Source organism: Pristiophorus japonicus, chromosome 10 (genome assembly GCF_044704955.1).
Source record: "Pristiophorus japonicus isolate sPriJap1 chromosome 10, sPriJap1.hap1, whole genome shotgun sequence".
In the NCBI taxonomy this organism is placed as follows: Eukaryota; Metazoa; Chordata; class Chondrichthyes; family Pristiophoridae; genus Pristiophorus; species Pristiophorus japonicus.
In genome coordinates this window covers 65,982,101-65,995,678 of record NC_091986.1, presented here as the reverse complement: position 1 = coordinate 65,995,678, position 13,578 = coordinate 65,982,101, and the positions used below count along the sequence as shown (strand labels likewise).

At 47.5% G+C, this 13,578-nt stretch overlaps 1 protein-coding gene across 1 annotated transcript in view; it reads left to right on the top strand.

Moving 5' to 3' along the window:
* Positions 1-768: 768 nt before the first annotated feature.
* LOC139274749 (trimeric intracellular cation channel type A-like) overlaps positions 769-13,578 on the top strand; it is a 32,073-nt gene continuing 19,263 nt past the window's right edge. Inside the window, exon 1 of the mRNA XM_070891436.1 lies at positions 769-991. Within this exon, the coding sequence (XP_070747537.1) occupies positions 868-991 (124 nt within the window). The 5' untranslated portion in view covers positions 769-867. The remainder of the gene's footprint in view (positions 992-13,578) is intronic.

The window sequence follows — 13,578 nt, the reverse complement described above, 5'->3', positions numbered from 1 at the left end:
TTTAAATTCAATAAAAACACAGAAAATGCTGGAAATATTCCGTCAGGTCAGTTAGCATCTGTGGAGAGAATAGATGAGTGCATGTTTCAGGTGGGAATCTTTGTCAGAAATATAGGTTGCTTTTTTAAACCAAAATGGGTGATATTTCTTTCGTGTTTGTGTTTATGTCTGTTGTGTGTTTATGTCTGTGTGTACTTGTGTATGTCTGTTTGTGCTTGTGTTTTTGTGTGAGAGGGAGAGTATTTGAGTGCTGGTGCCCTTGAATCCTGGGGGAATGCATGTTTCAAGTAGACCCATTCGTCCTGGGTGACCTGACAAAGGTGCATATTGGATTCAGGTTTAAAGGAGTTGAAGTCTGGGTGTGCGGGGCCCGGCCTGCTGCCTTCTGCTTAATCCCGGGTAATTCTGATGACATCTAGACCTTGAGGGCAGGGCAGGGCACCTCCAAGAGCCCAATGCTGACAGTTTGTGGGGACAGTTTCGCTTTGTTAAGCCTTGCCTCTCACTGGGCTGTGCCTGGATGACTGCTTCCTCTCCTGCCTTTTAGGGCTATGTATGTGTGTTTGTGTGTGTGTGCTGTTTATTCTGTGTAGGCTGCAGTTCCAAGTCTCTGATTGGCTTTGATCAGACTTTGGCAGTGCAATTGTGTGTTGTGTGGGTGACGTCAGGGGGTTATTTGTGATAGTTCAAGGGGCTGGGTTAGGGGCAGTTACCCTGTCAACCGCAGCTGGGAAAAGGCAAACAGACAGATATAGAGAGACAGAGAGAGGGAAAAAGACAGACAAAGAGACCAGGAACCGGAGACAAGATTCAGAGCCACCTGGCCAAAGCACCCATCAGAAGCTGCAGACGCCGAATTCCCTCAGCATGGATATCCTGGCGGTGCTGAACCTGAGCGAAGTCGCTCTTTATTTTTCTAATATGTCCATGTTCCCGCTGTTTGACTTGGCTTATTACATCGTGTCCATTCTCTACCTGAAATACGAACCAGGTCTGTGCATTTCACTCTTTTTGCTGTATTGGGGGGGATTGTTTTTTTTTGGGGGGGGGGGAGGCGGGGACAAGGATCACATCCTTATTTCGATGTTCGCAGCCGGTGTGACCAGATGTGTGTGCAGAATTTGCTTAATTCAATTCTGCTTAGCAATGCAAGCGGGCGTTTTGACCTGAATTCTGGGCAGGGCCAGTTTCTGACAGCGACACACCTTAACGTGCGATTCTGTACCTATATATTTAGACGAATGAAACTTGCTCATCAGAACGGCAGCAGATTGTAAGGAAGAAGAGGAGTTAACCCCAGAAATAGAGGGCAGCCAGACTCTGCGTTGATGCAGTGAGTGCAGTACCGCAGTCTGTGCCCCTGTACATCCCCGAATCAGATTTATCTCCATGCAACTATTTACAACGAGGAATGTTACTTTCCTGTTCATCTCAGTGATCGCTGGGATGCGAGTTAAATCACTTTTTTTTTACTTCCCTCTCCTATTGTTTAACTCCTCCCCTTAAACTACCAGCGGACAGGGTATTTATGACACATTTGGAGGGATGAGAACCTCCAGAAATCTCCTTATGTGTCAGAAGAGGAGAGAATAAATAGAAATGTCCAAGAATAACTGCAGCTGTGTGGTTTGTGCCTGTTAATCCCCAGAGTTGGCGCAATGAGGGCACACTGCTGCTCTTAATATAGATGCAGGAAACTTGACTTCCACATCTACTTCAGCACCAGACTATTCCCAATCAGAAGGGGACTAAAAAGGAAAATAAAAACCGCATTAACCACAAAAGGACTGCCGGAATCTGAAAGGAAAAAATACATCTTCATGCTCTGTGAATATTCCTGGTCAGCGGTTGAATTTTTAAACCCCCTAAAACTGCTGTGGGGCAGGGTATTAAAACAGAGAACGATTGACTTGGAACATCTGCTGATTGAAGAGTAATACTATCAATATTTAAGGCATCAAAAGATCTGATCCAGGCAGTTACACAGGGATCGTGCCCTCTAATGCTGACCCTGCCTGTGTCACTCCCCGTCTGAGATGGCAGACGGGCAATCTGCTCCAGACAGGACAAGTGCCAATAGAGGGCGCATGTGTGCACACATACACACAGACATAAACACCCCCATTTTTCTTCATTGTGTCCACAAGTGTTAGCACATTGTGCAGAGGAATGCAGATCTGAGACTGCGGGTCTATTTCCTTGCATTGTAAAGCAGTAGTAGTATTAGGCAGTCCCTCGTATTCAGGTTGACCCACTTCCACACCAAAAAGGGATGTGTTCACAGGTGTTTCAATGAGGGACCTGACATTCTAGGTCCCGAAATACATATTGATGGGTGGAAGATGCCTGTGCGTGGATTATTTTAATGTCAGGTAACTGTTGCACACCAGTCACCACACGGGCTTGACTGAGCTAGGTCTTGATCCAGTTGCAAGGGTTAACCAAGATTGGAGAGCAAGCTCTGCTGCACGGACTTAGTATGCACACATGTTTCTACTATCCATATGATCGCAGTGTGGGCTGGCCCATGCTGCCCCTGGGCCCTCACCTCTCCTGGGCCCCGATCACGACGCTCCTGGGCCCCAATCTCTCACCGCTCCTCTGTCCCGATCAAAAATGGAGCAGTCAGTAACAGAACATTGATTGCAAAGTACTGTCATACAACTGGCCACCTCCAAAAATCAGCACTGTTCAAGCCCTGCCCTCCTTTTTCAACACAAAAATAAATTATTTTCTTCTTTCTTTGTTTACCAACAATTCTTTTATCCTCTACATCCGTATCTACCTGTAACTAGTGACAGTGACGAGTCCTGCCATTGTTGCTCTATAACTGCCTGGTAGATGGTTGGGCGTGCATAAGCCATGTCTGCTTTTCCCTTTCCCTATCTTCCCCTTCACGCAAGATTCCATTAATATCTGATTGAGGTGTAAAACTCCCCAGCTGCCAACACCCAGTGGGCAGCATTAACCAACTGGCATCACCTTACACCCTCTAATGCAAATCACTACCTATGCCCGCGAACTCACGCCACCTGCTCTTCCCTCTGTAACCCAAGCCATAGGCCTACTGCCTCTCACGTGCTCCTTCTTGCAGATCTAACTCCAAGCCTCAGCACTTGCATTTTTTTAATGCATTCCTCCATATCTCACAGAAACCTCAACCTCCAGTCATCCAGAGGGCAGAGGAACATACAGCTATATTGAATCTATAAAGTCTCTTCAAATATTGTGCAATGTTGGTCTTACAATCCATTCTTGTCCCACTCCTCTTGATTTCTTCTCTGTCATTGTGTGGTTTTAAAAATGTGGTTGAGAGTGAGAACTTACACATTGTAGGACTTTCCTTCTTGTTTATCTGTTCCAGGTAGTGATTTCTGAAATAAAGTATTTAGTTGGCTGCCACGCTTTGTAGCCTCACCAATCTTCTTACCTTCTGTCAACACGTTTGCATATCTTAATCTTCGTACATTGTCCTTGGCATTCAAAAATTAGCTACTGTTGTCTTCCTAATCAGTGGAGGCTGTGATTATCAAATGGCACCTGCCCTCCCACAACCCAAGTAACGCTCACTCAAACCTCCTTTCCACCTAGATCAGCATTACATCAGGAAATGGACTCCAATGATAATATCTCTTGGTGTAGCTCGCAATCCAGGTCAAGTTCCAGCCATGTTAGGTGCATAAAGTCTACAGTGTGAACCATGAGTCTGTATTAGCTTTCTTAATTATAATGTCCAACACTATCAAACAAACAGTTGAAATAAACTAATATAGCTGTGGGGTCAGCACTGAATTCCAACTAGAGCATGTCATTTCAGCCCCAGCCTCCACTGATATTTATACAGCTGCTGTGTACAAATGAAATTCACTGGCACTCAGACCCAAAAGTAAATCTGAAAAAGAGCACCATCTCCAAACACCAAGTAATGAGTCAATGTTTTCAAATCCTCCAGACCTAGTGTTTGAAATGATTGCAATGATTGCCCCTTTAAGTGTGAGCTTTACATCAGGTGAAACATGTTATTTTGGGAGGGAAGGGAGTGTTTGGAAAAATGAAAAAATTGCCCTCTAAATTTGTCTTCTGGTTGATCAATATATAAAGCAGTCACAGAGGTCTCCGCATTTCATGGAGGGCATGATAGTGGCTGAAAGTGGGTGGGAAGATACAGTTGGGTGGGGTTGGGCAGAGTAACATAATGATCTAATATCAGGCTATAGCAAATTATTTTGCTAAATTGATGAGGTCATAACATTTAATTATTACTAAGCTAATGAAGGCTGCAGCTGCTTGGGCGGCACACCACACTAATGCCGGGCCTAGTCAACGTGGAAATTTTGAGGATGAATTGTGTTTTTAAATAGGAAAGGAGTTGAATTTACATTACACCTTTCACTTCCTTAGAACACGGCAAACGCAACAGCCAACTTGCACACAGTAAGATCCCACAAACAGCAATCCCACCAATGAGATAAATAAGCAATCAATCTGCTTTGGTGATGTTGGTTGAAAAGAAAGTAAGACTTGCATTTCTATAGCGCCTTTCACGACCACTGGACGTCCCAAAGCGTTTTAGTCAATTAAGTCTTTTTGAAGTGTAGTCACTGTGGTAATGTAAGGATAAATATTGACCAGGATATTTATCTTCAAATCAGATCACAGACTCTTCTATAGGGCAGACGAGGCCTTGGTTTAAGATGTGATTTGAAAGACGGCAACTCTGATAGTGCAGTGCTCCCTCAGTGCTGCACTAGAGCGTCAGTCTGGATTATGTGCTCAGATCACTGAAGTGGGGCTTGAACCCATGACCTTTTGACTCCGAGGCAAGAGTGCTACCACTGAGCTGAGGCTGAACTTCATATTTAAGTACTACTTAAAGGAAAAGTTTATGGTACTGAGTTGCCCCTAATTCTAAAGGTTATAAACAAAATCACCTGTACATTTATTGATGTCTCTCAATTGTTTCTTGAAGGGTTTTATACTTCAAATCTATATTGGTCTTACAATTTATTCAAAAGTTACAGGGAACCTGGGAGTCAGTCTTTCTGTCGAAGTTGCACTCTTGAAAACATTGTGAATGGAGTGTTGCCCACCTGTAGAAGTAACAGGTTCCTGAGTGCTGAACTGGAAGACAGAGGGAGTAAAGGGTTATGGGGAGAGGGCAGGGAAGTGGAGCTGAGTCCATGGCCAGATCAGCCATGATCTTATTGAATGACGGAGCAGGATCGAGGGGCCAAATGGCCTACTCCTGCTCCAATGTCATGTTCCTATGTTCAAGCAGATAAAATGGCCTACTCCTGCTCATATTTCTTACGTTCTTATGTTAACTTTTCCATTACCATTTGTACCTTTATTCTCCGTCTTCTGTTCGTCTCCCCTGATCATCAGTAGAAAGTGACACAATAACCAGGGCAGCCCCTTAGACTAGCGGTTCATGAGACTATTTTCAAAACAGATGAGGCTTAAGTTGGATGACATCAATCCACCTGCAACAGGCAGCCAGCTGGGCAAACATGTGGAGCGGTTCCTGACAGGAAAATAATGACATGCTCTGTCTCATTTGCTATAATCTGGTCAGTCATCAAATGGTGCATAAAGTACTGGGGAAATTGGACAATGCTCCCTCTCATAGCATACTGGTCCCTTCAAGCCAAGATCTTTAGGGGAAGAATAACATAAATGAAAATTACAACAATATAGAAAATCTTAAATAGAAAATCTTTTCATGACCTCAGGATGTTCCAAAGCACTTTACAACCAATGAGAATCTTTGAATTGTAGTCACTGTTATGTAGGAAACGCAGCAGCCAATTTGCACACAGCAAGCTCCCATAAACAGCAATAAGATAATAATAACCAGATAAACTTTTTTTTGGTGGCGTTGGGTTGAGGCAGAAATATTGGCCAGGATACTGGAGAGAACTGCTCTCCTTCGAAATAGCACCATAGGATCTTTTACGTCCACCTGAGATGGCAGACAGAACTTTGATTTAACATCTCATCTGAAAGTTGGCACCAGTGACCATGCAGCACTCCCTCGGTACTGCACTGGAGTGCCAGCCTAGATTATGGGCTCAAATCTCTGGAGTGGGACTTCAACCTACGATCTTCTGATTCAGAGGCAAGAGAGGAACCAAGGTTGACATGTCTTTAATGTAATGATGGCCCAGGTTCTCTCATTTTTTTCCCTGTTTGCCAGCTCCCCAGCCTCCACTCCAGCTGTGATTCTCCGCTGCAAGTGTCGGCAGATATGGGTGTATGTAAAAAATAGGTTAATATTGGAAATGTCATCCTACGTATTTCCTGTCATTAACCACTTGGCAAAACTGGGTATCAGGAATTCCATTGCATAGGCAATGGGGGAGGGGCATTTTAAAAGTTAATAAAGGGTCACATTGTTTCTATGCAATAAAATAAATGAGAACTATATATATATTCAGCTGGCACTGCCGGCCATACCACACTGTGGCACAACCAATTCCAATTACCTCAGTTGGGTCATCAGCCAACAGCAGGGATACTACTGGAAGCCCGCCACCTACAGCTGAATGTGCTGGGTCCGAAAATCTAGGCCAAAATGTCCCAAAACGCTTCACAAAGCTGAAAAAAACGGTCACCAAGTGCTGGCTGGACAAGGGTTAGGGCTGGTTTCTGAAGATAAAATTGAAGAAATATGTTTCAAGGAGGTTTTTAAAGGAGGGAAGGGAGGTAGCGTGGCAAGCATTCCAGAGTTTTAGGCAAAGATGGTTGAAGGATCTGTGGCTAAATGTGGAGCAGTGGAGGGGACGGAGAAGCGTGGCGGGTAGCGGGATGCTAAATAGGCCAGATGGAAGAGTGGAGGGTGCACTCAGGGATATAGGCCTAAAGGAGGTTGGTGAGTTGAGAGGCATGGCCATGGAAAGACTTGCAGATGAGGACAAGAATTTGGGGGGATAGAGAACCAATGAATGTCAGCGAGGGCAGGGATGACAGGCAAGCAGAATGAGGATTTAGTGCTGGTTAAGGTGCAGATGGTAAGGTATTGGGTGTGTTGCAATTTGTGAAGGTCAGAATTCAGGAGGCTCGTGAGAGCGTATTGTAGTCATTGACTCTTGAAGTAACAAATGCATGGAGAGGGGAAATTTTGCAGAGACAGAAACAGACAATATTGGTGGTGTCTAAGATGTGCAGTCTGACAGCTGAGGGTAAAACAAAACTCTGAGGCTGTGCACCATTGGATTTAAACTGAGGAAGTTGCCAAAGTGAGAGGGATGGAGTTGGAGGCTAAGATGTAGGAGCCAAACATGAAGGCTTCAGTTTTCCTGATGTTAAGCTGAAGCAATTACTTCCTGATCCAGGCCTAAGTGTCAGTTAATCAGTTAGACAACACAGTAGTGGTCAAGGAGTCAAGGCTGGTGATAGGGAGTTAGAGCAAATACCGTCAACATGTGAAAGTTGCCTCCATGCCTATGAATGATGTTGCCAAGGAGTAGCATGTAAATGAGGAAAAGAAGGGACCAAGGATAGAACCCTCAGGCACCCCTGAGGTGTCCATGTGGGAACAGGAGGAGAAGCCACCACGAGATATGTGTTGGAACAGGTAGGAGCGAAAACAAACTAGGGCAGGGCTGCAGAGAAAGGCCAGAGGTGGAGGAGAATAAAGTATCAAACACTATGGCGAGGCCAAGGGAGATGAGGTGGGATATTTCAGTGTGGTTGCAGTAACAAAGGATATTCATCACTTTAACCGGGACACGCTCAGAAACCAGATTAAAGAGTTTTATGAATGTTGGCAATCATTAAGGGTGGGGGAGGACACAGTCTGAAGCGAGGGACCACTGATAGTCAACAAACATTGAGCTAAACAAGGGTAGTTGTGTGATTAAAAAGTTGGACTGGAGGGGAACAACTGCACAGGAGATGCAGTTCATATAGATCAGCCTGGTGAGGTCCTGAGGGAGATGCTGATTGCGGGGAGGGAGGGAGGAGGTGGAGGTAAATGCAAGGATATGGGAGTTCAGGGGTGGGGGGAATAAGAGGGGGCGGAGGCAACCACGTGAATCGCTTCAATCGTTGAGATGAGAAAATCATGGGCTCCTTGCATTGGTGTTGGAGGTGAAGATGGGGGAGCAGAATGATATAACTAGCCATTCACCTTTAACTACGATGAATTACATTCACAGCACCACACAGGACAGACAAGGTTTGCATCACACGCAATCCTCTTCAGAGACACAAAAACCTACAGGATACAAGAACTACATATTTGCATTGGTTATGTTACTATTCAAATGAACACAACTACCACAGAGTGAAATTTTAATCTGCTTTCATTCAGACCATTGTCTCAGCCTGTATATTGGAGTCATTGATGCTTTATCATTTTTATTTAATCCTAATCATCCATTCATGTGCATTGTGAATTCATCTGCCAACTTACTTTAAACCCAATAGCCAAATAAACTCACATAATTATTCTCTTAAAAGTTATTGGGGGAGAAATTAGAGTGTTTAGCGCCACACGTTAGTGCCAAAAGGTGAGATACACAGACTGAGCGACACAGACTGAGACACGCAGACTGAGATACGCAGACTGAGATATACAGACTGGGACACACAGACTGAGGAACAGACTGAGATATACAGACTGAGATACACAGACTGGGACACACACAGATTGAGGGACAGAGACTGAAACACACAGACTGAGATACACAGACTGAGGGACACAGACTGAGAGACACAGACTGGGACACACAGACTGGGACACACAGACTGAGATACACAGACTGAGATACACAGACTGAAATACACAGACTGAGGGACACAGACTGAGATACACAGACTGAGACACACAGACTGAGATACACAGACTGAGATACACAGACTGAGGGACACAGACTGAGATACACAGACTGAAACACGCAGACTGAGATACACAGATTGGGACACACACAGATTGAGGGACACAGACTGAATACACAGACTGAGATACACAGACTGAGGGACACAGACTGAGATACACAGACTGAGGGATACAGACTGAGATACACAGACTGAGATACACAGACTGAGGGACACAGACTGAGAAACACAGACTGGGACACACGCAGATTGAGGGACACAGACTGAGATATGCAGATTGAGGGACACAGACTGAATACACAGACTGAGATACACAGACTGAGATACACAGACTGGGACAGACGCAGATTGAGGGACACAGACTGAGATATGCAGACTGAGGGACACAGACTGAATACACAGACTGAGGGACACAGACTGAGATACACAGACTGGGACACACGCAGATTGAGGGTCACAGACTGAGATACGCAGACTGAGGGATACAGACTGAGATACACAGACTGGGGGACACAGACTGAGATACACAGACTGAGAGACACATAATTAGATACACAGACTGAGATACACAGACTGAGGGACACAGACTGAGGTACACAGACTGGGACACACAGACTGAGATACACAGACTGAGATACACAGAATGAGGGGCATAGACTGAGGGACACAGACTGAGATACACAGACTGAGGGACACAGACTGAGCGACACAGACTGAGCGACACAGACTGAGATAAACAGACTGGGAGACACAGACTGAGAGACACAGACAGCGACACAGACTGAGCGACACAAACTGAGCGACACAGACTGAGATACACAGATTGGGACACACACTGAGAGACACAGACTGAGGGACACAGACTGAGATACACAGACTAAGGGACACAGACTGAGATACACAGACTGAGATACACAGACTTAGGGACACAGACTGAGGGACACAGACTGAGACACACAGACTGAGACACAGACTGAGATACACAGATTGGGACACACACTGAGAGACACAGACTGAGGGACACAGACTGAGATACACAGACTGAGGGACACAGACTGAGATACACAGACTGAGATACACAGACTGAGGGACACAGACTGAGGGACACAGACTGAGAGACACAGAATGAGATACACAGACTGAGATAAACAGATTGGGACACACACTGAGAGACACAGACTGAGGGACACAGACTGAGATACACAGACTGAGATACACAGACTGAGATACACAGACTTAGGGACACAGACTGAGGGACACAGACTGAGATACACAGACTGAAACACGCAGACTGAGATACAGAATCTACTGCTAGCTGATGGCGGTTTCAGCGGCGCACACCATTTCCATGTTGCCGGTAGCGCTGATGCTAAGCTCGATCGCTGGGGACATCGCAATCACTGAGATCATGACGTCAGTGAGTGTGCAACACTCACTTGACGCCCAATCTCCCAATTTCGTTTTGGCCATTGCAGTTACCGGTTGGAGAAAGCAATGACAGGTAGCGGTGGCGGCAGCACAGGAGGAGTAGTGCATTAGGAGGCTTCGCTTCACCAAGGAGGTGGTCATAGAACTCTACCACCTCCTGCAACCAGACCTCCAGCCTCAGACCAGGGTGACCACAGCTCTCCGAGTGGCAGTCAAGGGCACTGTGGCCCTCAATTTCTTCGCCAGCAGATCCTTCCAGTCTGCAGCGGGAGACATATCTAAAATCTCGCAGTTCGCCGTCCATTGCTGCATCCGTGAGGTCACCGAGGCTCGTTACACCAGAAGAAGGGACTCCATGGGCTTTCCGATCACCAGAGAAATAGGATAGCGGGCTTCCCTTCCCCATGGTGCAGGGCGCCATCGACTGCACCCAAGTGGCTTTGCGGGCACCGCATAACAATCCTGAGATCTTCCATAACTGCAAAGGCTACCACTCATTTAATGTGCAGTTGGTGTGTGACCACACACAGTGAATCCTCAATATCAATGCCTGCTATCCTGGCAGCAGCCATGATGCCTTTATCCTGCTCCAGACTAGTGTGCCAACATTCTTCCAGCCACCACGTCAAGCTCGAGGGTCACTGCTCGGAGAGAAGGGCTATCTGCTCTCCACCTGACTCATGATTACCCTTCGCAACCCCAACACTTGTGCCCAGCACTCATATAATGAGAGCCATGCTGCCACCAGGAACATCATCGAGCATCATTGGCCTACTGAAGCAACGGTTCCGCTGGCTTGACTGTTCGGGAGGACCCTCCAGTACTCGGCTGAGCAGGTGTCCCATTTTGCGGTGGTCTGCTGCATGCTCCACAACTTGGCCATCTTGAGGGCACAACAACAACGGCAATGGAGGAGTGGCAGTGGTGGATGTAAGAATGCTGTCATCCTGAAAGAGGACAGCAGGTTCCTGCTCCACTGACCCACTGCCTCAGTATTCCTAGAAATCTGTTGAAGCACAGATTGCTGACCTGCTGCGGCACTGTGAAAGTCAGAGCATGGATGCAGAGACTGCATGAGGGCAATCTGAGCTTTTGCTGCAGCACGAAGATGTTGGGTCGATTCCGCCTGTGCAATGGAAGCTACGACATCGCTCATCATGCGCGCCATCATGTCTGGTTCGCCACGGTCTCTCTGGGAGTGTACCATCATTTCCAGACTGGAAATCCTGAGCTCCATGCTCTGCGCAGAGCCCCGTGCAATGTTGGAGGCGTACTCCTCCACACTCCTTGACATTGCCGAGCAACTGTCTGGCAGCCTTTTGCCATTGCACCAACCATTTTGGTATGCATGCCCATCTTCCTTCTTCTGAAGGCCTCCCCATCGAGGTCCTCATCTGAATCCTGTGCAGCAGAACTCACAGTGACCCTCGAGCTACCCTTTCCCCCTGGTCTTGATACAGCCCACTCGTGCCCGGTGCCTCACCCTGTGCAGATCCCTCTACTCCACTGGCCTCTAAAGAACTGGTAGTGCCAGTATCTGAGCTGGTGTCTGCGACTGAGAGATGCAGTGTCTTCTTCCTCCTCCTTCTTTCCCTCTTCGCTCTCTGCGGTGTCCTTGGGAACAGGCTGCTCGGGTGCTTGCTGATTATCTGAAAGCAGAAAGGCACAGTTCAAACTGTCACAGGACGGGAGAGTGGAGAGCACCAGTTCCAACTGTCACAGGACAGAGAGTGGAGAGTATCAGTTCAAACTGTCACAGGAGCATCCAGTCATGCCTCGGTAACTGCCCCCAAAGGAAGTGGAGTGTGGGAAGTTGCACTTCGCTTCTATTGAGGGGTGGTAAGGCCAATTCTGCGGCGGGAGCAGGACTTCCACGCTGGGGGCTAAAATTCCCTGCCACAGGAGGTTACCGCCCCCAAGATGGGAGCCTGTGCGGGGAGGCAGAGGGAAGATGAGGGGAGATGAGGGTGGGGGATGGAGGGGAGAGTGGTGGAGGAGGGGGGGCAGAGAAACCCAGGGCGGGGGACAGGAGGGGCCACATTGCAGCGGCGGTCTGGGGGGGGTGAAGTGTGTTGGAGGGGCGGGCCTGGGGGCTCTGTGCCTCGGTGCGGGGAGTGTTCAGAGTGGGGTGGACGGGTTGACTGCGCAGATGGTGGTTGGTGGATGTGGTGTGGTTGCTGTCGCGGGGGCGTGACTCCGGGGTGGCCGGGGCTGGGGGCTCGACATCCGGGGGTGTTCGGCATTTGGGAATGATTCTGACGGGCCGGGGCGGGTTGGGTGCGGGGGGAGTGTTTCCGGTGTTGGATGGGTCCGGAGCCGGGGGGGGGGGGGGCACGCTCTTGGGATGGGGGGTGGGCTGTTTGGGGCTGGGATTGGGAGAGACTTCTTCACTCGGGGAGTTGTTGACCTGTGGGGTTCCCCGCCGCGGAGAGTTGTTGATGCCAGTTCATTGGGTGTGTTCGGGAGGGAGTTGGATGTGCTCCTTGTGGCTGGGGGGATCGGGGGGGTGTGGAGGGGGTGTGGGGGGGGAGGTGCTGGGATGGGTGATCAGCCATGATCTTGTTGAATGGCGGTGCAGGCTCGAAGGGCCGAATGGTCTGCTCCTGCACCTATTTTCTATGTTTCTATGTTTCTATTAATTGGGTTATGGTGAGGGGATGGAGGCGAGGAAGCCAGCTTGAAAGTGATAAAAGGTTGTGGGCTGAGGGGGAAGTGCGATGTGAGAAGAGGAATTAGGAATGAACATACCATTGATGTCCCTAAGGGGGCATCATCGTCATCATCATCATAGGCAGTCCCTCAAAACGAGGATGACTTGCTTCCACGGCAAAAAGGGATGAGTTCACACGTGTTTCAATGAAGGACCTAATATTCCAGATCCCGAACTACATCTTGAAGGGTGGAAGATGCCTGTGCGTGGATTTTTTTAACGTGTGGTGACCGTTTCACACCATCCACCACACGGGCTTGACAGAGCTAGGTCTTGGTCCAGTGGCAAGGATTAACCATGACGACTGGAGACCAGCTCTGCTGCACGGACCTAGCGCGCAAAGATATGAATATAGTACTTTGCTAAAAAGCAGTCACATGTAAGGAAATTGGTTTTCAATAATTCATGCTAACTGAAGTCAGCAAATCACATCAATAACACTAGAAATTAGAGTAGTGCTCACTGACATCAGAAACATAACATTTCTACATAAAATCAACAAAAAGTATCCCTCAGAGTAATTTTAATAATTAACTGAATTTAATTGCAACACACGTTTTTTGGGAGGAAGGAGACAGAGACCTTTCAATATTGAAGTC